Source organism: Eublepharis macularius, chromosome 2, assembly GCF_028583425.1.
Source record: "Eublepharis macularius isolate TG4126 chromosome 2, MPM_Emac_v1.0, whole genome shotgun sequence".
NCBI lineage: Eukaryota > Metazoa > Chordata > Lepidosauria > Squamata > Eublepharidae > Eublepharis > Eublepharis macularius.
This window is the reverse complement of record NC_072791.1, coordinates 13,884,639-13,908,168: the sequence shown is the minus strand read 5'-3', so window position 1 is coordinate 13,908,168 and position 23,530 is coordinate 13,884,639. Positions and strand designations below refer to the sequence as shown.

The window sequence follows — 23,530 nt, the reverse complement described above, 5'->3', positions numbered from 1 at the left end:
CCATGCCTCCATTGCCATCTCTTCATTAAAATTTAATGCCCATTTCACCATTTGTGTCTTAACCGTTTCATCTTCTGTGTACCATTTCAGTAACAATTTGTAAAGCTTAGAAATTATTTTTGTTCCCTCTCCAAGTAAAAGTTCTTCTAACTCTGAATTTCTAGTTCTGAAACCTACTTTTCTTTTATCTACTTCAAATAAGTCTTTAATTTGTCGGTATTGTAACCATCTATATTTAAAAGGTAAGTCTTCTTCTTTCTTCATTTTTACAATGTCTCTATCAACAATAATTCCTTATATGTTATCCAGTCTTCTCCTTGACAGTCTGTATGTGGTTTTATCACCTCTGCTGGCACAATCCACATAGGCCTTTTCTCCTCTGTATATTTTTTGTATTTTTGCCAAACCGAAAAAATATTTCTCCTTACAAAGTGGTGTTGAAACATACCATCCATTTTATATTTCTCATAACATAAGTATGCATGCCAACCAAACAAATTGTTATGACCCTCCAAAGTTAACAGCTTGTAGTTAGGGGTGTGCAAGGAAAAAACTTTCGGCTTTCTTGTTTCGGGATTACCCGAAACAAGATTCTCTACCGGCATTAGCCGAATGCCGAAACAAGAATCTCTTTCGGGATTCGGGATTCGGCATTATTTCGGCATTCTTTCGGGATTCTTTCGGGTTATTTTGCTGGGAAAATGCCTCCGTCTTTCAGGACGCCTGGAGGAGGCATTTTCCCACCAAATAAGCCCAAAATTGGTGGGGACCTTCCTCTAACCCTTCTCTAACACCCACCCAAGTTTCAGACAGATTGGACTTTGGGGGGCCATGTTATGGCCCCCCAAAGCAGGTCCCCCCATCCTCCCATAAAGGAGCATCTTCTTCATTATTTCCTATGGGGAAAAAATGAAGAAGCAGGCTTCCTTTGCCAGGGGTGGCATTTTGCATGCAAAATGCCCCCCAGCCCTCAGGGGCCCTTCTCCCACCCCTCCTCCCACCCCCCACCGAGGCTCAGCCTGCTCCCACTTGGGGGGGCCATTTCATGGCCTCCCCAAGTAGGTGCTCTAATCTCTACCACTGACAGCTGGGGGAGGCTTGTGTTGCCAGGGGTGGCATTTTGCATGCAAAATGCCCCCCAACCCTCTGGGGCCCTTCTCCCACCCCTCCTCCCACCCCCCACCAAGGCTCAGCCTGCTCCCACTTGGGGGGGCCATTTCATGGCCTCCCCAAGTAGGTGCTCTCAGCCCCTAAAGTCCACCCTTCACAGCCCCACACAAACCCAATTCCCCCCCAGCTGCCACACACAGACCCAAATCCCCCCAGTAGCCCCTCACAGACCCAAATCAACCCCCACCTGCCCCACACCCACCATAACCCCAGGAACAGGCTGGCCTGCCCTCCCCTTTTGGGAACCCCTAAACTCTCTTTCCCAGGGCAGTTCTGCACAGACAAGGGGTGCCACAATGGTGGCAGTGCCAAATCGTCCCTGGGAAAGAGCACCTGCCCTGGCACACAGACAACCACCCCCCTGACCCCCCCACCACCCGCAGAGAAGGCTGGCCAGCCTGCCCCATTGTTCCCTATGCTGGGAACCAACCTCCCATCAAAGAAGGGAACACAGACACACAATCATTAAGTTTAAAAAACCTTTATTTTCTCATTTTCAAATTACAAGTGGTCAACAAATCACAACATATTACACTTATTGTCCCTCATAGCACAACACAACACAATTAACTACACATCAGAGAATCTTAAACACATTTTTTTTTTTGAAATGGACAAACAGTAAAGTTTTGAACATTACAACAGGTCACATAGTGAGCGGGCACAACAGGGCATGGAAACAGAAGATGATCATAATAACTACCAGCCTAATACAACTCTCCCTCCATAAAACGACTTAATGGGGGGGAACCACTGCAACAAAATCCCCCCCCCAACCCTCTGGGGCCCTTCTCCCACCCTTCCCCCCACCCCCCACCACATGCATTCCTTGACAATCAAGAAATCTGGAGTTAAATATAATGTGCATGTAAGTCCCTCAAAGACAGAAGCAATATGACCCATTTGATTTCCACAACCTCAGACACAATTAGGGATCCGTTTCCCCTTGGTGGGGGATCCCCCACTCTCACCTATCACCCCGAAGGGGGAAAGTCAGTGAATGAGCCTTCAAGGTACGCTCCAGGGGCTGCTGCCGTGATGTCACTGATGTCATCTGGCTGCCCTGAGAGTATGCCTGTGCTTTGCAGTGGGCTGATTTGGGCCCTGCAGGCCAAAGCAGGATCCCTTGTGGCCCAAATCTGCCTGCTGTGAATTGTGCGTGCTCCCCAGCCTTGTGTGATGATCACATCACTTCCTAGAACAGACATCATCATGCCAGAGCATTGCCATTAAATGATCATGCGTGTGTGAACAGACCCTATGTATCCTGTAGGCTTCAGTGATGGTATAGTAATGTTTTCACTCACATTATAGAGAGAGAGAGAGAGAGAGAGAAGGGGGGGAGGCACTGAAGCTAGATTATTTCTTCTATTTTACTGTCCCCTTCCAAAGCCAGGGTGGCATTGGCACAATGCCCCCCTCCCCCCGGCCAGAGCCTTAGTACCAGTATGCATTGACAGGCCCATGCATCATAGTCCTTTTTGAGACCCAGCCAAGTTGTGTGCCTTTTGGAGAAAAATGTTCAAGTTGCTGGTGGGGGTATGAACAATTTTTAGATATCCACTGTAGTGCAATGGCTAGAGAGTTGGTCTAGAATCTGGCAGACTCTGATTCTGTGCCTTGTAGGCTTGATGGATGTTCTTGGCTCAGCCTAAGTAAACAATTGTGTTGTGTTTTCCAGAGGCAGTCTAGGTGATTTTGGGGCCCTGGACAAATGTTCTTGACGGGGCCCCAGAACCAGTGCCGCCCCACCACTGGCTCCTTGCCAAGGCCAAGCAATTTGGCAACCTAGGCCCCAGATAGAGTGGGCAGGAGTGCGTTGTTTCCTTCCTCCCCCCCCCTCCACCCCCTCATACAACTAAGAAGGCCATCGGTGGAGTCACTCCAATGTGAGGCATGGAGCAGCTGTCTATTGTTAGCCTGGTTGTGATGAGGGTGAAACAAATCAAGGGAGAACAGCAATGTGTAAACCACTCTAGGTTCCCATGGGGGAGAAAACCGGGGCATAAGATAAACCTTTAATTTGGTGGGGAGGGGGTATATACATTTTATGTGTATGTGTCTGTATGTTTTATGCATTCAAATCACTTGTGGTGTACTTTAGAATTATATTGAGCTCCACAGTATCCCAAAAACCTTGTCCATGTATTGCAAACCGAAGTCAATCTACCACATCTAGGGTATTCTTCTTTTCCCTACTGCCTTCAATTTTTCTTAGCATTATTGTCTTTTCTAGTGAACCTTGTCTTCTCATGATGTGACATAAGCACTATCATCAATTGATATCTTCAAGGGAGAAAGCAGGCCTGATTTGGTCTGGACATGTCTTTTTCGGAGTCCATGGTACATGTAAATTGAAACTTTCTTCCCACTTCACAGTGTGAATGCTTTTTCCTCCTATGAGCTTTGTCTAAATTTTACTGTACTGATACTGCTCATTTGGCCAAAAGGCCTGCCCTTGATCAATGCCACATTAAATACTTCATAATAAAAATATGTTTTTAGAACCATTTAAAAGTGTCCTTAAGTGCCATACGCCGATTTAAAAAACCATAAGCTAAATGTTTGGGAACACAACCAGATATGTGAATGACTGAAATGCAGCCCAATCCCACTGCTACTTAAAATCCATTTTTGATGGAGGTCTGGATTGTCTTACATTGGTGTCATTGGGCTTGGAATCAGGAACCTGGAAGCGTTCCATGGGGGCTACAACTTTCATGCCAAGGCTAAGAGGGTGGGAACGGGATCTCTCTGGGGTGGCAAACTCTGGCCTTGGAAGTTACTGGCAATTTGGGGGTGGGACTTGTGGAAAGGAAAATCTGAGTAGGGATCTCCCCCAGAATCCATGGTCCGCATTTGCCCTCTAAAGAGATTGCCCTTGGAAGCAGCCAGTTTATCTGTAGGGAACTACTCTCTCTAACCTGAACTCAAGCCCAACCAGGAGTTTGGCAGCCCTAGGAAAATTTCTGAAAAAGATGGCAAAGGAGGGCCAGCAACTGATAGAGGCATGGAAGCCCACACCAGGACAGTAGCAGGGGCCTACTTGGGCAAAAGGGACGACCAGTGCTCTCATCCCCCATAGTCCACTCCTTTCAGCCCCACACAAACCCAGTTCCCCCACCCCAGCTGCCACACACAGACCCAAATCCTCCACTCAGCCCCTCTCAGAACCAAAACCACCCTCAGCTGCCCCACACCGAGTACCCCAGGAACAGGCTGGCCAGCCTGCCCCATTGTTCCCTATGCTGGGAACCAACCTCCCATCAAAGAAGGGAACACAGACACACAATCATTAAGTTTAAAAAACCTTTATTTTCTCATTTTCAAATTACAAGTGGTCAACAAATCACAACATATTACACTTATTGTCCCTCATAGCACAACACAACACAATTAACTACACATCAGAGAATCTTAAACACAATTTTTTTTTTGAAATGGACAAACAGTAAAGTTTTGAACATTACAACAGGTTACATAGTGAGCGGGCACAACAGGGCATGGAAACAGAAGATGATCATAATAACTACCAGCCTAATACAACTCTCCCTCCATAAAACGACTTAATGGGGGGGAACCACTGCAACAGGGTCCAGCAGAACCTATGTCATTTCCTGTGGCTGTGCTTTCAGTTCAGACACACAAAGCTGAACTGGGCACTTCCAAGGCACTGGACAATGGTATTTCTGGAGCAGTTCTGCAGAGGTCTCCCCCCACCCCCACACCAGCCTCAGAATTTACCTGGGAACATCTGTGAGAGATCATCATTGGCCGGTGCCCATCCACCACTCTTCCCGCATCCCCCAACCATGCAAACCCAACATTAACATCAAATTTTTTTTTTTAAACATGAACTGAACATCAACTTTTAAAAAACATAAGCACAACATTTTTTTTTGGGTTTTTTTCCTTTTTTTTACATGAACAGAACATCAACTTTTAAAAAACATAATCACAACATTTTTTTGGGTTTTTTTTCCTTTTTTTTACATGAACAGAACATCAACTTTTAAAAAACATAAGCACAACATTTTTTTTTGGTTTTTTTTCCTTTTTTTTACATGAACAGAACATCAACTTTTAAAAAACATAATCACAACATTTTTTTGGGGTTTTTTTCCTTTTTTTTACATGAACAGAACATCAACTTTTAAAAAACATAATCACAACATTTTTTTTTGGTTTTTTTTCCTTTTTTTTACATGAACAGAACATCAACTTTCAAAAAACAGTACAACAATTCTTCTACAATTTTTTTTACAATGATTTCATCTGATAAAAACACCTAAGCAATCCCTATCTAACCTGTTTCTCCCTCCAGTAGCAATCCATGTTTCTGGGGCATTATTTTTCATAATAAATTTGGTCCCACAGGGTATGTCTCAGTGATGGGAGATGTTTTGAATACCCTGGGGGGGGGGCTTTCAAATTGCTGGGTGTTTTCCCTTTGCCACTGGTTCCTAACCACCCTCCCTCTACTGGCCGGTTTTAACTGTATATACAGGGTTTTATACAGGGGAGAGCGCGATTCCAAAGGATTGGACTCATAGAGGATGCAGGCCACAAGTTGGGCTCACCTCAGTCACTCTGGAAGTCCAGTCCTGAGAAATCGAAGAGGCGAGAGTTGACCTTCAGGAAGGTCAACTGCTCGACTCTCCATGGGAGAAGGCGAGTGCGATGTGGGCCGACAATGTCGCCCGCATGTGAAAAGACGCGCTCGCTCTCCACGCTCGTCGGAGGGCATGAGAGCAGCCGCTGCGCCTCGAGGGAGAGGTCCGGCCAGACCGACTCCTTCCTGGCCCAGTAGCTGAGCGGATCGGTGGAGAGCGACTCGCAGGGCTCCGCGAGGTAGTCCCTGACCATCGCCTCCGCCGGATCCTCTCTCACGGTCCTCACGACCCCAGAGGGGACGAGGGCCCACCGGAGCATCTCCATCTCCATCGGCACTCCGGTGGTGGCCTCGGGGGGGGCCTGCGCAGAGGGGGCGTCAGAGGGACCCGCACGGCAGGGCCCCTCTTGCGTCCCCCCTGTCGACAGGCGTCCCCTCTTGGCCTGCCTGCGCCTCACCCAAGAGCAGAGCCCGTCTCTGGCTTGGGTGAGGTTCCCGTCCCGCTCGGCGAAAGTGCCCTTTATGCGCGGGTCACACATGGTCGCCAACATGTATGACTCTTCCTTAGTGAGAGGAGTTAGCCTGGCAGCTATGCCCTGCTGCAGCCTTCTCACTAATGCGCGCACCGCTGGAACAAGGTCAGCACGGGGCGCGACCCGGTCTGCAAGGGTGGCCAGATTCCTCTGGAGCGTGTGCACCAGGGGAATGACCAGACCGAGGGTCGCCGTGTCTGACGAGACCGCCACAGTGAAGTCCTTGAAGGGCTTCAGGACCTCCACTGTCTGGGTGATGGTGAGCCAATCCTCCCGGTTGAACTCACCCACCTGACTCGCACCGCGGTGCTCGGAGAGCCACGCGTGGAGTGCGGCCTGCTGCTCCACCAAGCGCTCAAGCATGGCGCAGGTGGAGTTCCAGCGAGTGCTGACGTCAGTGATCAGAGCGTGCTCTGGCACACCTGTCCTGACCTGTGTCTGGCGCAGTTCGTGCGTGGCCTTCACGCTGCGCGAGAAGTGACCCGTGAGCCTCCGACATTTCTGGACAAGTAACTGGAGTTCACGGGTCCGGGTATCCACGGGTTCCTTCGAGGAGCCCAACCCCAGCGCATCTCTCACCACTAGGTGAAGCTTGTGAGCGGCACAGTAGACGCTCTCTCGGCTCACTAGATGCGCCGCTGCCCTCATGTTCTTGCCACCGTCCGTCACCATGCATCCCACGGTGGCGGGTCCCTGGCCTATCCACTCGTCCAACTGTCTCCTTAAGGTGGCAGCGATGTTCTCCGCCGTGTGGGACACGTCGAGCACCTCGGCGTGAAGCAAGGCCTTGCAGTAGCCGGCCTGGCGGTCTCGCATCCTTCCCTGTCTAGCTGTGCTAGGCACCTCCCCCCGGCCCCCACCCAGAACCGACTCGGGTTCCCACCAGTGAGCAGTAAGCGAGAGGTACGCTTGCTGCACACTTGGGCAGGTCCAGATGTCCGATGTGAAGTGCACAGTTCTCCCGGCAACCCGGGACAGCTGTGCCTTCACATGATCCCTGGCAGCCCTGTAAAACGAGGGCACCACCGATCTGCTCAACGACGTGCGAGCAGGGACGGCGTACCAGGGAAAGCAATCTTGGAGCAGCCCTGAGAAGCCGAAGTCTTCAACTACGGAATACGGTTGCCCATCCACTGCTATCATGTTGACGATGTGGCGCGTGATGCGCCTGCTCGCCCTCCGGATCCCCTCTCTGGGCACACTAGCGCCCTGCATACCAAGCATCTCCGGGAGAGAGGCTTGGCGTCCCTTTCCTGCAGGTACCCTTGGGGGGAGAGCACCAGAGGAGCCTGCCTCCTTCTGGCTAGCTGGCGGCCGTGCGGCGCCACTCGAACCCTCCTCCCGAAGAAGCACCGCCTGGTGGTGCCTCTTCATATGGTACCTCATCCCAGACGTGGAGAGATGCCACACATCTTTGCCACGGCTGACGCGCTGCCTACAATGCAGGCACAGGGCTGCTCGGGGATCCTCCGTTGTCTGGAAGTGCTTCCAGATTTCGGAGGAAAAGGGCATCCCACGCTTCCCAGGAGAAGTGCGTTCGGGACCACCCTGCGGCACCTCCTGTGAGGTGCTCTGGCCGGACACACCGTGTCCCACTCTCGGCCGGGCAGGTGGGGATGGACGAGGCTGAAGGGGCAGAGATGTGGGCTCTTCCACCACAGTCTCTGCCTCTTCCTCCCGCGTCCTCTCCTCCTGCACAGCCGCGAGAGGCCTGCTGCTGGCCTCAGAGGAAACTGGGGTGGACCGCCCCAGGGGGGGTCTCACGGGCAGTTCCTCCAACATCCTCCGGGTTCCTGGGGTGAGCGGGAGCGCAGGGAAAGTCATGTGCTCCGCGCCCATCCCAGGAGACACCACATGCTGCCCCTCCTCCAGCAGCTGGCTCGCAACCACTGGAGGAGGAGGAGCCTCAGCAGCAGGCCCCTGCCCAGTGCCAGCCCCTGCCTCACGCACCCGGGTTGGGGGTGGCCCTCCAGCAGCTGCCTCAGGAAAGAGAGTCTTGCGAACCCTCTTCCTGTCACCAGAAGCCAGGCTGGTGAACGGCAGCAGCGCAGGGGAGGGCCTCCTCCGCTCAGATGGAGGGGCTGCCGCAGCAGTCCCCCTCCCCCTCCCCTCCTCCCCTCTAGATTTCTCCCTAGCCTTTCCCCCGGGTCCCCTCTCTGCTTTCCTCTCTGACATACTTTCCCCTCCCAAATTCAACCCTAACTAATCAGAAAAGATTTAGAAAACAAAGGTCAACTTTGTTTTCAAGACCTAACTAACCTGCTATAAATCTGTGTTTCTAGTGGCTCTGTGACTTGGAGATGAACAATCAAGTGCCTTTTTAAGCAACCCTATTTATGTCAGGGAACCTGAGCCTGCCAATCAGCTGAATTCCTCTGGAATTGAGCTGGCCCTAAACCCCAATAACAGGTGACGAAGCCTTAAACACTCACACACTAGTATGCCCGGGCCGGCCTGGCACCACCACGTGTGCCAGAGATGGGCAGTGGAACCCTAGTTATGGGGGCACTAATGGGAAGCCTATTGACAGCTATTACAAATTTTTATATATATATATATATATATATAGAATTCAAACCTAACACTCACTCACTAATGCTTTCCCTGCTGAGTCCCTATTTAGTTTTTTAAAAAAAACTAGGCTCGGTTTCCCTAATAATTATGTTGAGGGCAATTATCCACTGATCACCTACCAACTGGCCTACCTACCTAAGAGACACTATTTAGCGGGACCGATGTATCTGTGGTATGTCGGTGTGGGGTGTGGATGTGGTGTTTTGAAGATGAGCCTCCCCCCTCCCAAGCTAGCAAGAACCCACCCCCAAGGCCACCCAAATGTCAACCCGGACTCGCTCACACTAACACCAGTCCTGCAGTCCAGCGATGTTCAGGCGGTCTTGCAGCTGGTCCTCCTCTCCTCCACGATGCTGTCAAGAAAATTGGAAATGTTAGCAGAGTCAACACCACACGCCGCACACGCAACCCCAAAATTCAAGGCCCCGTTGCACAAGCCAAGTCAGCCCCCCCCCCCTTAAAGGCTAGGGCCAACCAGCAGCAAAACAAAACACATCCACCCAGCAGAGCTTCTGGCCTGTGCAGGCCAGAAGCTGGCACACTCATTTTTTAGTCCTGTGAAACAGCAGTTCATGCCCACCCCCACACTCAAACTTGAAAAATGAAACATGAAAGAAAGCTGGCACTGCGATCAATGCTGGCCCCCCTAACCCCCAAACAATATCCTCTTGCCCAACCAGAAAATGCCCCCCCCCCCCGGCCCAAGCCATAAAGACAGAGCCAAAGCATATGCTCGCAGGTAGGCACAGCAGCAGACATAAGCTCAAAAACCAAATTTAACAACAACCCTACCAGTCCACCAGTGCAGATGTCCAGCAATGTTGATCCTCCACGCAGAGATCTGCAGGCCGATGTCCACCAAGTGCAGTCCAGTCCAGAAGAGGTCCACCAACGATAAACAACCTGAATGTGAAGCAAAACAGTGAGTGCCAGGCCAGCAAACGGGAAGGGTTACCAAAGCCGGAGCAGCAGGCCTGTGTGTGGGCCGAAGGCTGGCACAGTTGATCAGGACGGAGCCTGTTGGGAATCCTTGCAAGCAGGGGACCAGACACAGAAACGCAAGCCACACCATTCCAGATTGTGGAGCACAACTGTGAGTGCCAGGCCAGCAACCAAAAAGGGTTACCTTGGCCAAAGCAGCATACCTGTGTGTGGCCCACAGGCTGGCACAGTTGATCAGGACGGAGCCTGTTGGGAATCCTTGCTAGCAGGGGACCAGACACAGAACAGCAAGCCACACCATTCCAGATTGTGAAGCACAACTGTGAGAGCCAGCCAGAAGAAAGGCTTCTGGCCTGTGTAGGCCCGAAGCTGGCACACTCTGGTTTTAATCTTCAAACAGTGGATCAAGCTTAAAGAAGGCAAGCACAACAACCAATGCTGAACCCCCCCCCCCCACCATCAAACATTGTCTGCCCAACCTGTCCCCCAGGCCATACCTGTGTGTGGCCCACAGGCTGGCACAGTTGATCAGGACGGAGCCTGTTGGGAATCCTTGCTAGCAGGGGACCAGACACAGAAAGGCAAGCCACACCATTCCAGATTGTGAAGCACAACTGTGAGAGCCAGCCAGAAGAAAGGCTTCTGGCCTGTGTAGGCCCGAAGCTGGCACACTCTGGTTTTAATCTTCAAACAGTGGATCAAGCTTAAAGAAGGCAAGCACAACAACCAATGCTGAAACCCCCCCCCCCCACCATCAAACATTGTCTGCCCAACCTGTCCCCCAGGCCATACCTGTGTGTGGCCCACAGGCTGGCACAGTTGATCAGGACGGAGCCTGTTGGGAATCCTTGCTAGCAGGGGACCAGACACAGAACAGCAAGCCACACCATTCCAGATTGTGAAGCACAACTGTGAGAGCCAGCCAGAAGAAAGGCTTCTGGCCTGTGTAGGCCCGAAGCTGGCACACTCTGGTTTTAATCTTCAAACAGTGGATCAAGCTTAAAGAAGGCAAGCACAACAACCAATGCTGAACCCCCCCCCCCCACCATCAAACATTGTCTGCCCAACCTGTCCCCCAGGCCATACCTGTGTGTGGCCCACAGGCTGGCACAGTTGATCAGGACGGAGCCTGTTGGGAATCCTTGCTAGCAGGGGACCAGACACAGAAAGGCAAGCCACACCATTCCAGATTGTGAAGCACAACTGTGAGAGCCAGCCAGAAGAAAGGCTTCTGGCCTGTGTAGGCCCGAAGCTGGCACACTCTGGTTTTAATCTTCAAACAGTGGATCAAGCTTAAAGAAGGCAAGCACAACAACCAATGCTGAAACCCCCCCCCCCACCATCAAACATTGTCTGCCCAACCTGTCCCCCAGGCCATACCTGTGTGTGGCCCACAGGCTGGCACAGTTGATCAGGACGGAGCCTGTTGGGAATCCTTGCTAGCAGGGGACCAGACACAGAACAGCAAGCCACACCATTCCAGATTGTGAAGCACAACTGTGAGAGCCAGCCAGAAGAAAGGCTTCTGGCCTGTGTAGGCCCGAAGCTGGCACACTCTGGTTTTAATCTTCAAACAGTGGATCAAGCTTAAAGAAGGCAAGCACAACAACCAATGCTGAAACCCCCCCCCCCCCACCATCAAACATTGTCTGCCCAACCTGTCCCCCAGGCCATACCTGTGTGTGGCCCACAGGCTGGCACAGTTGATCAGGACGGAGCCTGTTGGGAATCCTTGCTAGCAGGGGACCAGACACAGAAAGGCAAGCCACACCATTCCAGATTGTGAAGCACAACTGTGAGAGCCAGCCAGAAGAAAGGCTTCTGGCCTGTGTAGGCCCGAAGCTGGCACACTCTGGTTTTAATCTTAAAACAGTGGATCAAGCTTAAAGAAGGCAAGCACAACAACCAATGCTGAACCCCCCCCCCACCATCAAAGATTGTCTGCCCAACCTGTCCCCCAGGCCATACCTGTGTGTGGCCCACAGGCTGGCACAGTTGATCAGGACGGAGCCTGTTGGGAATCCTTGCTAGCAGGGGACCAGACACAGAAAGGCAAGCCACACCATTCCAGATTGTGAAGCACAACTGTGAGAGCCAGCCAGAAGAAAGGCTTCTGGCCTGTGTAGGCCCGAAGCTGGCACACTCTGGTTTTAATCTTAAAACAGTGGATCAAGCTTAAAGAAGGCAAGCACAGCAACCAATGCTGAAACCCCCCCCCCCCCCCACCATCAAAGATTGTCTGCCCAACCTGTCCCCCAGGCCATACCTGTGTGTGGCCCACAGGCTGGCACAGTTGATCAGGACGGAGCCTGTTGGGAATCCTTGCAAGCAGGGGACCAGACACAGAAAGGCAAGCCACACCATTCCAGATTGTGAAGCACAACTGTGAGAGCCAGCCAGAAGAAAGGCTTCTGGCCTGTGTAGGCCCAAAGCTGGCACACTCTTGTTTTAATCTTAAAACAGTGGATCAAGCTTAAAGAAGGCAAGCACAACAACCAATGCTGAACCCCCCCCCCCACCATCAAACATTGTCTGCCCAACCTGTCCCCCAGGCCATACCTGTGTGTGGCCCACAGGCTGGCACAGTTGATCAGGACGGAGCCTGTTGGGAATCCTTGCAAGCAGGGGACCAGACACAGAAAGGCAAGCCACACCATTCCAGATTGTGAAGCACAACTGTGAGAGCCAGCCAGAAGAAAGGCTTCTGGCCTGTGTAGGCCCAAAGCTGGCACACTCTTGTTTTAATCTTAAAACAGTGGATCAAGCTTAAAGAAGGCAAGCACAACAACCAATGCTGAAACCCCCCCCACCATCAAACATTGTCTGCCCAACCTGTCCCCCAGGCCATACCTGTGTGTGGCCCACAGGCTGGCACAGTTGATCAGGACGGAGCCTGTTGGGAATCCTTGCAAGCAGGGGACCAGACACAGAAAAGCAAGCCACACCATTCCAGATTGTGGAGCACAACTGTGAGAGCCAGCCAGAAGAAAGGCTTCTGGCCTGTGTAGGCCCAAAGCTGGCACACTCTTGTTTTAATCTTAAAACAGTGGATCAAGCTTAAAGAAGGCAAGCACAACAACCAATGCTGAAACCCCCACCCCACCATTAAACATTGTCTGCCCAACCTGTCCCCCAGGCCATGCCAAGAATAAACTGCAACACCTTTTTGCAGAGGCAGGCCACAGCAGCACATTGCCCAGCATCAAAAAAATTTACAAAAATTTTAAAAAGGCCTACCAGGTGTCCTCTCAGGATGTCCAGCACAGTTGATCCTCCAGGCAGATGTCCTCCAGGCTCCAGGTGCAGTCTCTCTTCTTCTCCTCTCTCGGTCACAGCTCAGCAGCAGCAGCAACAGAAGTGTTCCAGACAGTCTTGCTCCAAATTTAAATCCCCTGCTGCAGCCTCAGCCAAAGATTTAAATCTATTGGCTGGCATGAGAATGCAGCAGTGGGATTGGTGACTCCTAAAGTCCCCAGTCCCCTGCCTTTCCCCACCCACACTCCAAGAGCCACCCTCCTCCTGCTCCCCCTCCCCTACCTGTTAGTTTTGGCGGGAATCTCTGCTGCTTTGCAAATGCAAAGTGCAATGCAATGCTTGCACCTTGCATTTGCAAGGCAAAGCAGGATTCCCTATCCTCCTTTGCAAGAGGGGTGGGGGGTGACAGAAGGAGTGAGTGATTCACTCCTTCTCCCCCCCTCCCCTCTTCTAAGAGCCTGCAGGAAGCCTTTGCTTCCAGCAGGATTTTGCTAGCCGCTTGCTAAGGCAAACGGCTAGCAAAATCAAAATGGCGATTCTCGAATGCCGAAAGAATGCCGAAAGAATCCCGAAACGTTTCGGGTTTTTCTTTCGGCAATCCCGAAACGTTTCGGCATTCCCCGAAACGTTTCGGGATTCTTGAAGAATGCCGAAACACTTTTGTTTCGGCATTCTTTCGGCATTCAGAATGCCGAAACGCACATCCCTACTTGTAGTTGGATAAATTTACCCAGTCTCTTAACCGTGTTAAACATCGCTTCATGATATAGTCTCAAATTTGGTAGTTGTAATCCGCCCCTTTCTTTTGCATCACATAACACTTTCATCTTAACTCTTGGCTTTATCCCTGCCCACACAAACTCTGATAATTTCCTGTGCCATTTATCAAAGTGCTTTTTGTCTTTTACAATTGGGATGTTTTGCAACAAGAACATCACTCTTGGTAACACATTCATTTTTACAACTGATGTACGCCCCAACAGTGACAAATTCAGTTTGTTCCACTTTACCATGTCTCTTTCTAATTGCGACCACAGTTTTTCATAATTATTCTTAAATAAATCTATAATTTTCATTGTTAATTCTGTTCCCAAATATTTTGTTTTTTGAACCACTTCACACTCCATAACATTCATTAACTCCACTTGTTTCTTTTTCATCATATTTTTACAGAGCAATTTAGATTTTGATTTGTTAATATAAAAACCTGCCAGATCTCCAAATTCTTTAATCTTATTTAATAATAATGGTAATGTCTGGACTGGATCTTCAATAATAAACATCACATCATCTGCAAATGCTCTGAATGTATAAGAGAAACCTTTAAGTCTTATGCCTTTAATACTATAATCGTCTCTTATCTGTCTTAACAGTATTTCCAAAACCATAACAAACAACAAAGGTGAAAGTGGACATCCTTGTCTTGTACCTTTTCTTACCTCAAATTTTTCTGTTAAGTCATTATTTATACATAGTGTCGCTTTTTGATCCTTGTAAATAGCTTTTATGGCTTCTATAAATTCTTGCCCTAGTCCCATCTTTCCATTGTTAAAAACATAAAATCCCAATTTAAATTGTCAAAAGCCTTCTCCACATCTGCGAACAAAAAGCCCACCTCCTTTTCAGGGTGCTTATCATAATATTCTATAGTGTCCATAACAACTCTCAAATTATCTCTTATTTGTCTATTAGGTAAGAATCTGGCTTGTTCTTCTCCCACAAAGTCCATTAAAAATATCTTCAGCCTTTCCGTTAAAACTCTTGCGAAAATTTTATAATCATTGTTTAACAGAGAAATGGGCCTATAACTTTTAACATTTGTTAAATATTGTGTCTCCTTTGGGATCAATGAGATACTTGCTTCGTTCCATGTGTTTGGTAGTCCTTCTTTCTTCATTATCTCATTCATCAACTTTTTCAAAATTTGCACCAAGTCTTTTTTCAATATTTTATAAAAATTTAGCTGAAATTCCATCTGGGCCCGGTGCTTTCCCTGTTTTTGTTGCCTCTATGGCTTCTAAAATTTCCTCTTCAGTAATTGGATTATTTAAAGTTGCCTTCATAGTGTCTGAAATCTTAGGTAATTTCGCCTTGTCCAAATGCCGATCTATTTTTTCCATGTTAATTATCTTTTTTTGAAATAGTTTGGCATAATACTTATAGATTACTCTCTTTATACCTTGATGTTCCATTACTTCTTTTCCATCTTCAACTATTTTGCCAATTATTTTTTCCCCTTTTTTTCTTCAATTGCCAGGCTAAATATTTCCCTGTCTTATTTGCTCCTTCAAAAGTTTTTTGCTGTAAACTCTTTAGCTTCCATTCCAATTCTTTATTCACAAAAGCCCCTAACTGTCTCTGTAATATCCTAATTTCTTGTATTATTTTTTTCTTCCCTGTTTTTTTTCTTTAACTCCAGTTCCTTTTTGGTTATTTTCTCTTGGATCTCCAGGAATTTCTTTTCCCTATTTTTTCTTTCTTTGCTATTCAAGGTGATCAGGTTTCTCCTGATCACTGCTTTATAAGCATCCTAAACCGTATGTATTGGCACCTCTTTCCCCATGTTATATTGAAAAAAATACTTTGTTTCCTTTTGAATATAGTCCACTTTCTCTTGACTCTGAAATAAATCTTCATTCAATCTCCATCTAAATTTTCTATATCCCATCGAAGCTTTCCACATCATCGGATTATGATCAGAACTCACCTTTGACATCACCTCTATTTTTTTGTCAATAAACTTATGTCCTTTGTAGTCCAGATCATGTCTATTCTTGAAAAAGACTGATGTCTTGCAGAGTAGTAAGTAAAGTCTTTTAACTTGGGGTTCCATTTTCTCCAGATATCTTCCATATTTCCTGTTTTACTAAATCAAAAAAAGATTTGGGTAGTTTCCCTACTTGTCTTTGTATTTTCTTTTGCTGTTTGTCTAATTGCAAATTAACGACTCCATTAAAATCTCCCATCATCATTATCTGATCATATGAATATTGATCTAAATTTTGAATTATTTCTTTATAGAAACCATCTTTAGCACCATTAGGTGCATATACTCCTAAAACCAAAGTTTTCTTGGAGTTCAACATTATTTCTACCACCAAATATCTTCCATCTTTATCTCTGAAAATCATTTTAGGGTCTAATTCTTGCTTTACATATATCACAATCCCTCTTTTCTTTTCTTTTGCAGATGCCAAAAATTCTTTTCCCAACTATCAGTTTTTTAAAAATTTCTTACCCTGTTCTTTAATATGTGTTTCTTGTAAGCATATAATATTACATTTTTGCTTCTTTAGCCAATGAAAAATTAATTTGCATTTCTGGGGTGAATTCAGTCCATTAACATTCCAAGAAATCAATTTGTACTCCATAGTATTACTTTTTGGTAGCTCCTGCAAAGTCTTTTCAGTTATCTATTAGGAACATTGTCATTTCCTGCTTTGTCTTAATGCTGACTCTTGTAGATTGAAAGTAGAAACTCAGACCTTCTGGTATTTCCCATCTGTACCTAATGCTCTTCTCTCTCAACTTTTCTGTCAGTTCTCTATATTTCTTGCGTTCTTGCAATATCTTCCTGGGTAGTTCTTTCATAATTCTGATTCTACTCCCTTCTATTTCAAGAGGATCTGCATAGTGCTTTCTCAAAATTTCTTCTTTAATTCTTTTAGTTGTCAATTGTACAATTACATCTCTCGGTAAATTCTTCTGTTCTGCATAGACGGAGTTCACTCTGTATACCAAATCCAAATTTACATCTATCTCCTCTGGTTGTTTCCCTAAGAACTCTGCCAGTACGCCCACTATTTGTTCTTGTACATTTTGCACTGCAGACTCCAGCACTCCCCTAAATCTCAGCTGGTTCTCCGTCACTTTGTAATCCATCACTGCCACACGCTCTTGAAGTTTTTGATTTTCTTCTTTTAAGTTACTGGTCTTTTGTTCCACCTCTTGTACTGTTTGCGTTGTTGATTGCAGTTCCTTTTTCCATTTCCTCTATATTCTTGGTTAACTCTGTCACCTCTGCCTTTATCAACTCTTTCATATATTTAGTCAATTTTTCAAAATTTTCTTCCATCTTTTGGCATATTTCCTTATTACCTTCCAACATTTTCTTCTCTAACACATCCATCGCGGTCTGCCATTCTTGCTTCTCCTTTTCTGCTTTTTTTGCCATCCTTGGACTGACCTTGGCACCACTCCAAGTCGCGGCTCTATTTCTTAGCTCCATCTTTAAAGTTGACCGTGTTTTCTTCTTTTATCCCGTCAATCAGTGTCCTCTTAGTCCAATCGTTTGTCTTATTTTCTTATTTCCTTTTTCTTATTTTTTATTTTAACAATTTCTTAAAATTAACCTCACCAAGATGTCAGGCGCAATTTCTCTATGGTTAATTCACTTCTTCTCTACTTCCCTTCCAAAAATGGCGGCTGATCACTTCCTGTTCTCCTCTCACCTCCACAATTTCGCGATATTCCTCCACTTCCTCTTCCGTGGTCTCACCACTTCCTTAACAACATCCAGTAGTAGCTCCTCTCTAGGCAGGAATTCACAGTCCTATATTTCTTTCTCAGTCTCACAATGTTTGCTCCGCTTTTTCTTCCACGCTCCATCCCCTTTCTCACCGTCATTATCAACAGAGAAACCACAGGTATGTGTAAACAATCTTGATTTTCCTTCTTTAATGCCTTAATTTACACCAAATTCTCTTAAATTTCTTTTAACTTCCTTCTGCTTATCTGCAACCACCTCCATAAATTACTTTCACTTTTTAATTTTTTTCCTTTTATTTTTTAGTCCCTAAAATAGATAGCCATCTTTACCTTCTTTGTTCTTTTTGGGTTGTTCGTGCTGCTTCTTGCGTTCAAAGGTGATCAAATTCAGATACTGAAGCCTGGATTCTGGCAGCCTTATGCCAAGTATTGACTCAAAAAGAGCTCTGCAGAGATTGTAGCTCACCCATCGCAGAGGGAACCTTAAGGAGCCAGGAGAAATCCTTTATTCAGGGCTCCCCTCAGCACCAAGATCACACACGCTCAGGGTCTTGTAGCGTCCTGGCTCCTCTCCTGCCTGAAGAAGAGTGGCAGCAGGTATCCAGTGTACCTGACCTGCCCAAACAGAGACTCTCGATTGCTCAGCTCACTGAACAACTTCAGGTTGCCATCATTCCAGACCGGAAGTTGGGCCAACTGTATTTCCTATCAACAAATCCACAAAAGCGAGAAACCATATAAATGTTTGAAGTGTGGGAAGAGCTTTGGTCAAAGCTTCTACCTTACTGTCCATCAACGAATCTGCACAGTGGAGAAGCTGTATAAATGCATGGAGTGTGGTAAGGGTTTTCTCAGAGTTTACAGCTTACTGACCATCAATATATCCACAGAGGGGAGAAGCCATTTAAATGTGTGGAGTGTGGGAAGAGCTTTGCTCAGAGGGCCCATCTTACTTTCCATCAATGAATCCACACAATGGAGTAACCATACCAATGCATGGAGTGTGGAAGCAGTGTTTCTCAGAGTTCAGGCCTTATTGTTCATTGACCAATCCACTCAAGAGCCCGCTCGCAGGGAAGGCGGGTTAAAAATATAATAAATAAATAAAATAATAGACCACGTAAGAGCTAAGAGTCTGGAAGAAAGTTATGTTTAAAAGATCATCTTGTCACATATCAAAGAATTCACAAAGAGAGAAATATGAAGGGGTTTTGAGGGAGAGGGCAGAGATCCAGAGGAGTTAGCCATGTTAGTCTGTAGTCGCAAAATAGTAGAGTCCAGTAGCACCTTTAAGACTAACTAACTTTATTGTAGCATAAGCTTTCGAGAATCACAGTTCTCGTCAGATGCATGGAGGGTATGAAGAAACTGGCCAGAGATATATAGGTGGGGAGGGGAGGGGGAAGTAGATGCAAATCAGTTGCAAAAACTCATGAAATAGGTGGAGTGCCCAGTCCTGGCTGGGTGTGACCCCTCCCCTCCATAGCTGAATCTGAATGGAATGCCTGAATGCTTGCCTCATTATCCACTTCTGATAATGAGATAACCATCCAGAGTCTATTCAATCCAAGTCTGATTGAGTCAAATTTTCATTTGAATTCCAATTCAGCAGCTTCCCATTGGATTCTGCTTTTCCCACACTCGCTTTATACCGAGTGTGGGAAAAACAGTACGCCCTCAACAGAAACAAACTGTCAGACTTTTACCAAATTGGTGACATGAGACTGAATGTTGGCAATGCTGTACGTGATTCAGCACTTCATACTATAAGGTTTTGTAGTAAAGAAAAAACAAATACTTATTTCATTGTTTAAAAATATTCTATTACAGTGGATTTTAGGACTGAGGAGCCTTTGAGAAAGTTTGATGATGAAATTGGGAAAAAGGTATGCTGGCAATGCCCGTTAGGCTCCGCCCTACAACAGCAAGATTATAAACAAGAATACTGCTATTTCTCTGGAAGAATCCACTCCTGTCGGTAGCATATTCATCTGCAAAAAAGAAAGAACAATGATTAAGACACTCAAGAACAGAATGATGTTTGCTTACTTACCTTAGTGGATTCCTTTGTGATACTTTTTCACTATTCGGATCTATGGACATTGTGCCAAAAAGGAACTATTTCTTCTTTATGTGAACCATTGTGTGTACTTTGTTACTCATAAGTGTATGTTTATATTGTATGTTAAGGAGCCCTGTGGCACCGAGTGGTAAGCTGCAGTACTGCAATCGAATCTCTGCTCACGACCTGAGTTCGATCCTGGCAGAAGCCAGGTTCAGGTAGCTGGCTCAAGGTTGACTCAGCCTTCCATCCTTCCAAGGTCGGTACAATGAGTACCCAGTTTCTTGGGGGGAAAGTGTAGATGACTGGGGAAGACAATGGCAAACCACCCCATAAAAAGTCTGCCAAGAAAACGTCATGATGTGACGTCCCCCTATGGGTCAGTAATGACTCGGTGCTTGCACAGAGGACTACCTTTACCTTTATATTGTATGTATTGATAGTAAGAGTTTTGTAGAATGTATAGATATTTATTGTATTTATTGGTTATTTAAATAACACATTTGCAGCACTATGCTCTTTAAGAAAAAAGAAAAGGTAAAAGAAAAAAATATTTATTAATACAATTTATACAAGTTGTGTTTTTACTCTGTTGGCGGGAGTCTTTCTGTGATAGCCTTCATATTAGCTCTGGAGGAGCCCTCATGTTGATTGCTGCACCTGATTCCAGCTAAGTGAAGCGAGGCGGACATTGCCATCTGCTCCGTTCCTGATCCCGGATGGGTGAAAGTGGGGGATGGGCATTGTTACCTAATCCACTCCTGATCCCGGCCAGGTACAGACGGAGGGCGGGCATTGCCACTTGCTCCCCTCTTGATCCCAGACAAGAGAAGAGGGGTGGACATTGCTACCTGCACTGCTCCTGATCCCAGACGGTGATGGGGGGGCAGTGCCACATACTATGCTCCTGATCCCAGCCAGGTGAAGGTGGGGGATGGCATTACCACTGGTTCTGCTCCTGATCCCATTTGTGTGAAGAGGGGGCGGGCATTGCCACCTGCTTTGCACCTAATCTTGTCCATGTGAAGAGGGGGCAGGCATTGCCACCTACTCCACTCCTGATCCTGGCCCAGTGAAGGTGAAGGATGGGTATTGCCAGCTGCTTTTACTTCTGCTTCTGACCGGGGGAAGGCCGTGGTGGCAGACATTTACACCTGCTCTGCTCCTGATCCTGGCTGGGTGAAGATGGAGGGCGGGCATTCCCACCTGCTTCTCTCTTGATCCCAGCGGAGAGAAAAGGGGCAGACATTGCCACCTGCACTGCTCCTGATCCCTGATGGATGATGGCGGGATGGCAGACATTGATACCTGCTCTGCTCCTGATCCTGGTCGGTGTGTGAGCAGCAGTTCCCAGCCTCCACTATGTTTAATACCACCTGTGATATAAAATTACAGAGCTCTTGAATTAATGCAGATTGATCTGCATCAGAGACATTCCAGCCGGATGGGCAAAGCAATTATTGAGTCTTGCCCAGGAGAGTGAAGTTTAAATAGCATACAGATGCAAATGCAAAGCAATCGGGTGGGATTGTTTCTACCCCTCACCCCTACCCCAAGCTATGGACATGCAGTTGTTGACAACAAAAGTTTCTGATAATAACATTATAACAATAATAACATTCAATTTATACACTGCCCTTCAGGACAACTTAATGCCCACTCAGAGCGGTTTACAAAGTATGTTATCATTATCCTCACAACAATCACCCTGTGAGGTGGGAGGGGCTGAGAGAGCTGCAGAGAACTGTGACTAGCCCAAGGTCACCCAGCTGGCTTCAAGTGGAGGAGTGGGGAATCAAACCCGGCTCTCCAGATTAGAGTCCCGCACTCTTAACCACTACACCAAACTGGATCTCCAGTTGGGTCACCCCCATACATTTCAATCACCCCTCCTTTCCATAATTTACAACCCATCCTCCAGTTGATGGACCATCAATCAGCATTGATAAGTTTAAATTTCTTCCTGGAGATTAATATTGCCCAGCTCTGGGGATAGTAAGAATCAATTGCTTCATCTTCCAGCAACAGCAAAACCCAACGTTTCTCTTTTATCGCACCCTGGTGGCAACAACCAGAGATGTTCAAACTTTTGTCATTCTCAGGAACTGACTGTTATGGCCTTTTGTCTCAATTGCCAAAAGAGGCTTCCCAGCCTCAGGACATGATATGCCCTATAAAAACCAGAGTTTTGACACACTCAAATTGTACATGTTCATCCAGCGTAGTACCCTCAGAGGCTCCCACTTCCCTGGTCAAAGATGCAGAATGTCTGAAGCTTCCTTCCTCCATGAACCACTCTTCTGGATTGGTAAATAAACTTCCCCTCCCTCACTTTATTGCAATCTCTGGCTAATTTTCTAAGACTCTGTGTGTCTGTGCCAACATTCCATATTACCTTGTGTGTATGCATTTTCCCCTTTAAATAAAGTTACTCTTTACTTTGAAGAATAGCTGTCTTGATTCTATGGTTTTGCATCATTATATCAGAAGGAGCCTCTTCATGATCTGGAAAAAATATAAAAAATATCTGGGTGAAGGCATCCCCTCTTGGGTGGTACCGTTTGAAGTGATTGATCCGAGAGCTATTTACAATGAAGAACAATGTTTACCATATAAAGAGATATTGATTATGGAACAGAAAATGATAAGAATTAAATCGGAGGAAGAGTTATCTTCTTGTTATGGATGGTCCCAATATAGACAGATCAGAGACCTTTATAATTCGGATTGTTCAAAAGAAGGGATTAAATGGGAAAACTCAGAGTTGGAAGAGACTATACTACAAGAAAGCAAAAAGAAGATATCTAAAATTTATAAAATACTTTTGAAGAGGTATACAGAGGATGAGATGGTCAAAGTACAGATGGTGAAGTGGGCAATTAATTGTCATAAAGAAATAACAATGGAATCATGGGAATATTTATGGAAAACTACATTGAAGATTTCAACTTGTACCAGTATTAAAGAGAATGTTTATAAAATCATCTATAGATGGTATTTAACGCCAAAGAAGATTGCGCTTGGAAATGCTAACATGTCAGATAAATGCTGGAAATGTAAAAAGCATAAAGGATCATTGTATCATATGTGGTGGACATGTGAAATAGCCAGACAGTTCTGGGGAGATATTATAGAAGTAATAAATGAGATATTGCAGATTCAAATAAAGAAGAACCCAGAACTATTGCTATTGAACCTAAGCATGGAAGATGTTCCTACTCAATACCGAACATTACTATTTTATATGATGACGGCAGCAAGACTTTTATATGCGCAAAAATGGAAGGTGCAAGAAATACCAACTATTGAAGATTGGATGCATAAATTGCTGTACATGGCGGAAATGGATAAAATGACAAGGAAGCTGAGAGATCAGAATCCAGCGGAATTTTTTACGGACTGGGGAAGATTGAAAACAAATTTAGAAAAGAAGTGGGACGTAAAGGGGGAATTATGGCAATTTGAAAATTATTAGAATGGATTTGTTATTAGAAGAGATAGAGTCTTTACCATATGAAGTGAAGTATTAGCTAATTGTTAGCCCAAATGTAAGTGGACTTAGAGTTAATAGATATTGTTAGAATTACTAAAGTAGATATTTTATCTGACTGTTAGTTAGTTTAAATTTAAATATATGTGGAGCTAATATAAAGTAATATATAATAGATTTTAAGTTTATAACAATATTTTTGAAGTTAATAGATAGGGCTTAGTTGAATAAAAGAGTAAGTAAACATACGATAAGGAGTTACAGAAAAAGGGGACAGACTGGGAATGGATTAGGCTATAGGATTGGAAAACTGTTGGAAGTCTTGGAAAAGGGGGAGAGGGAAAGGGTGGGGGAAAGGACAATGAGATGCTATTTGAAAGTTGTATATTAATATTCTCACCTAA

At 46.2% G+C, this 23,530-nt stretch overlaps 1 protein-coding gene across 1 annotated transcript in view; it reads left to right on the top strand.

The window, feature by feature from the left end:
- LOC129323696 (zinc finger protein 345-like) overlaps nt 1-20,202 on the top strand; it is a 46,956-nt gene extending 26,754 nt beyond the window's left edge. The window contains exons 8-9 of the mRNA XM_054970288.1: nt 18,300-18,413; nt 19,405-20,202. Coding sequence (XP_054826263.1) covers nt 18,300-18,413; nt 19,405-19,556 — 266 coding nt within the window. The 3' untranslated portion in view covers nt 19,557-20,202. The remainder of the gene's footprint in view (nt 1-18,299; nt 18,414-19,404) is intronic.
- The last annotated feature ends 3,328 nt before the right edge of the window (nt 20,203-23,530 follow it).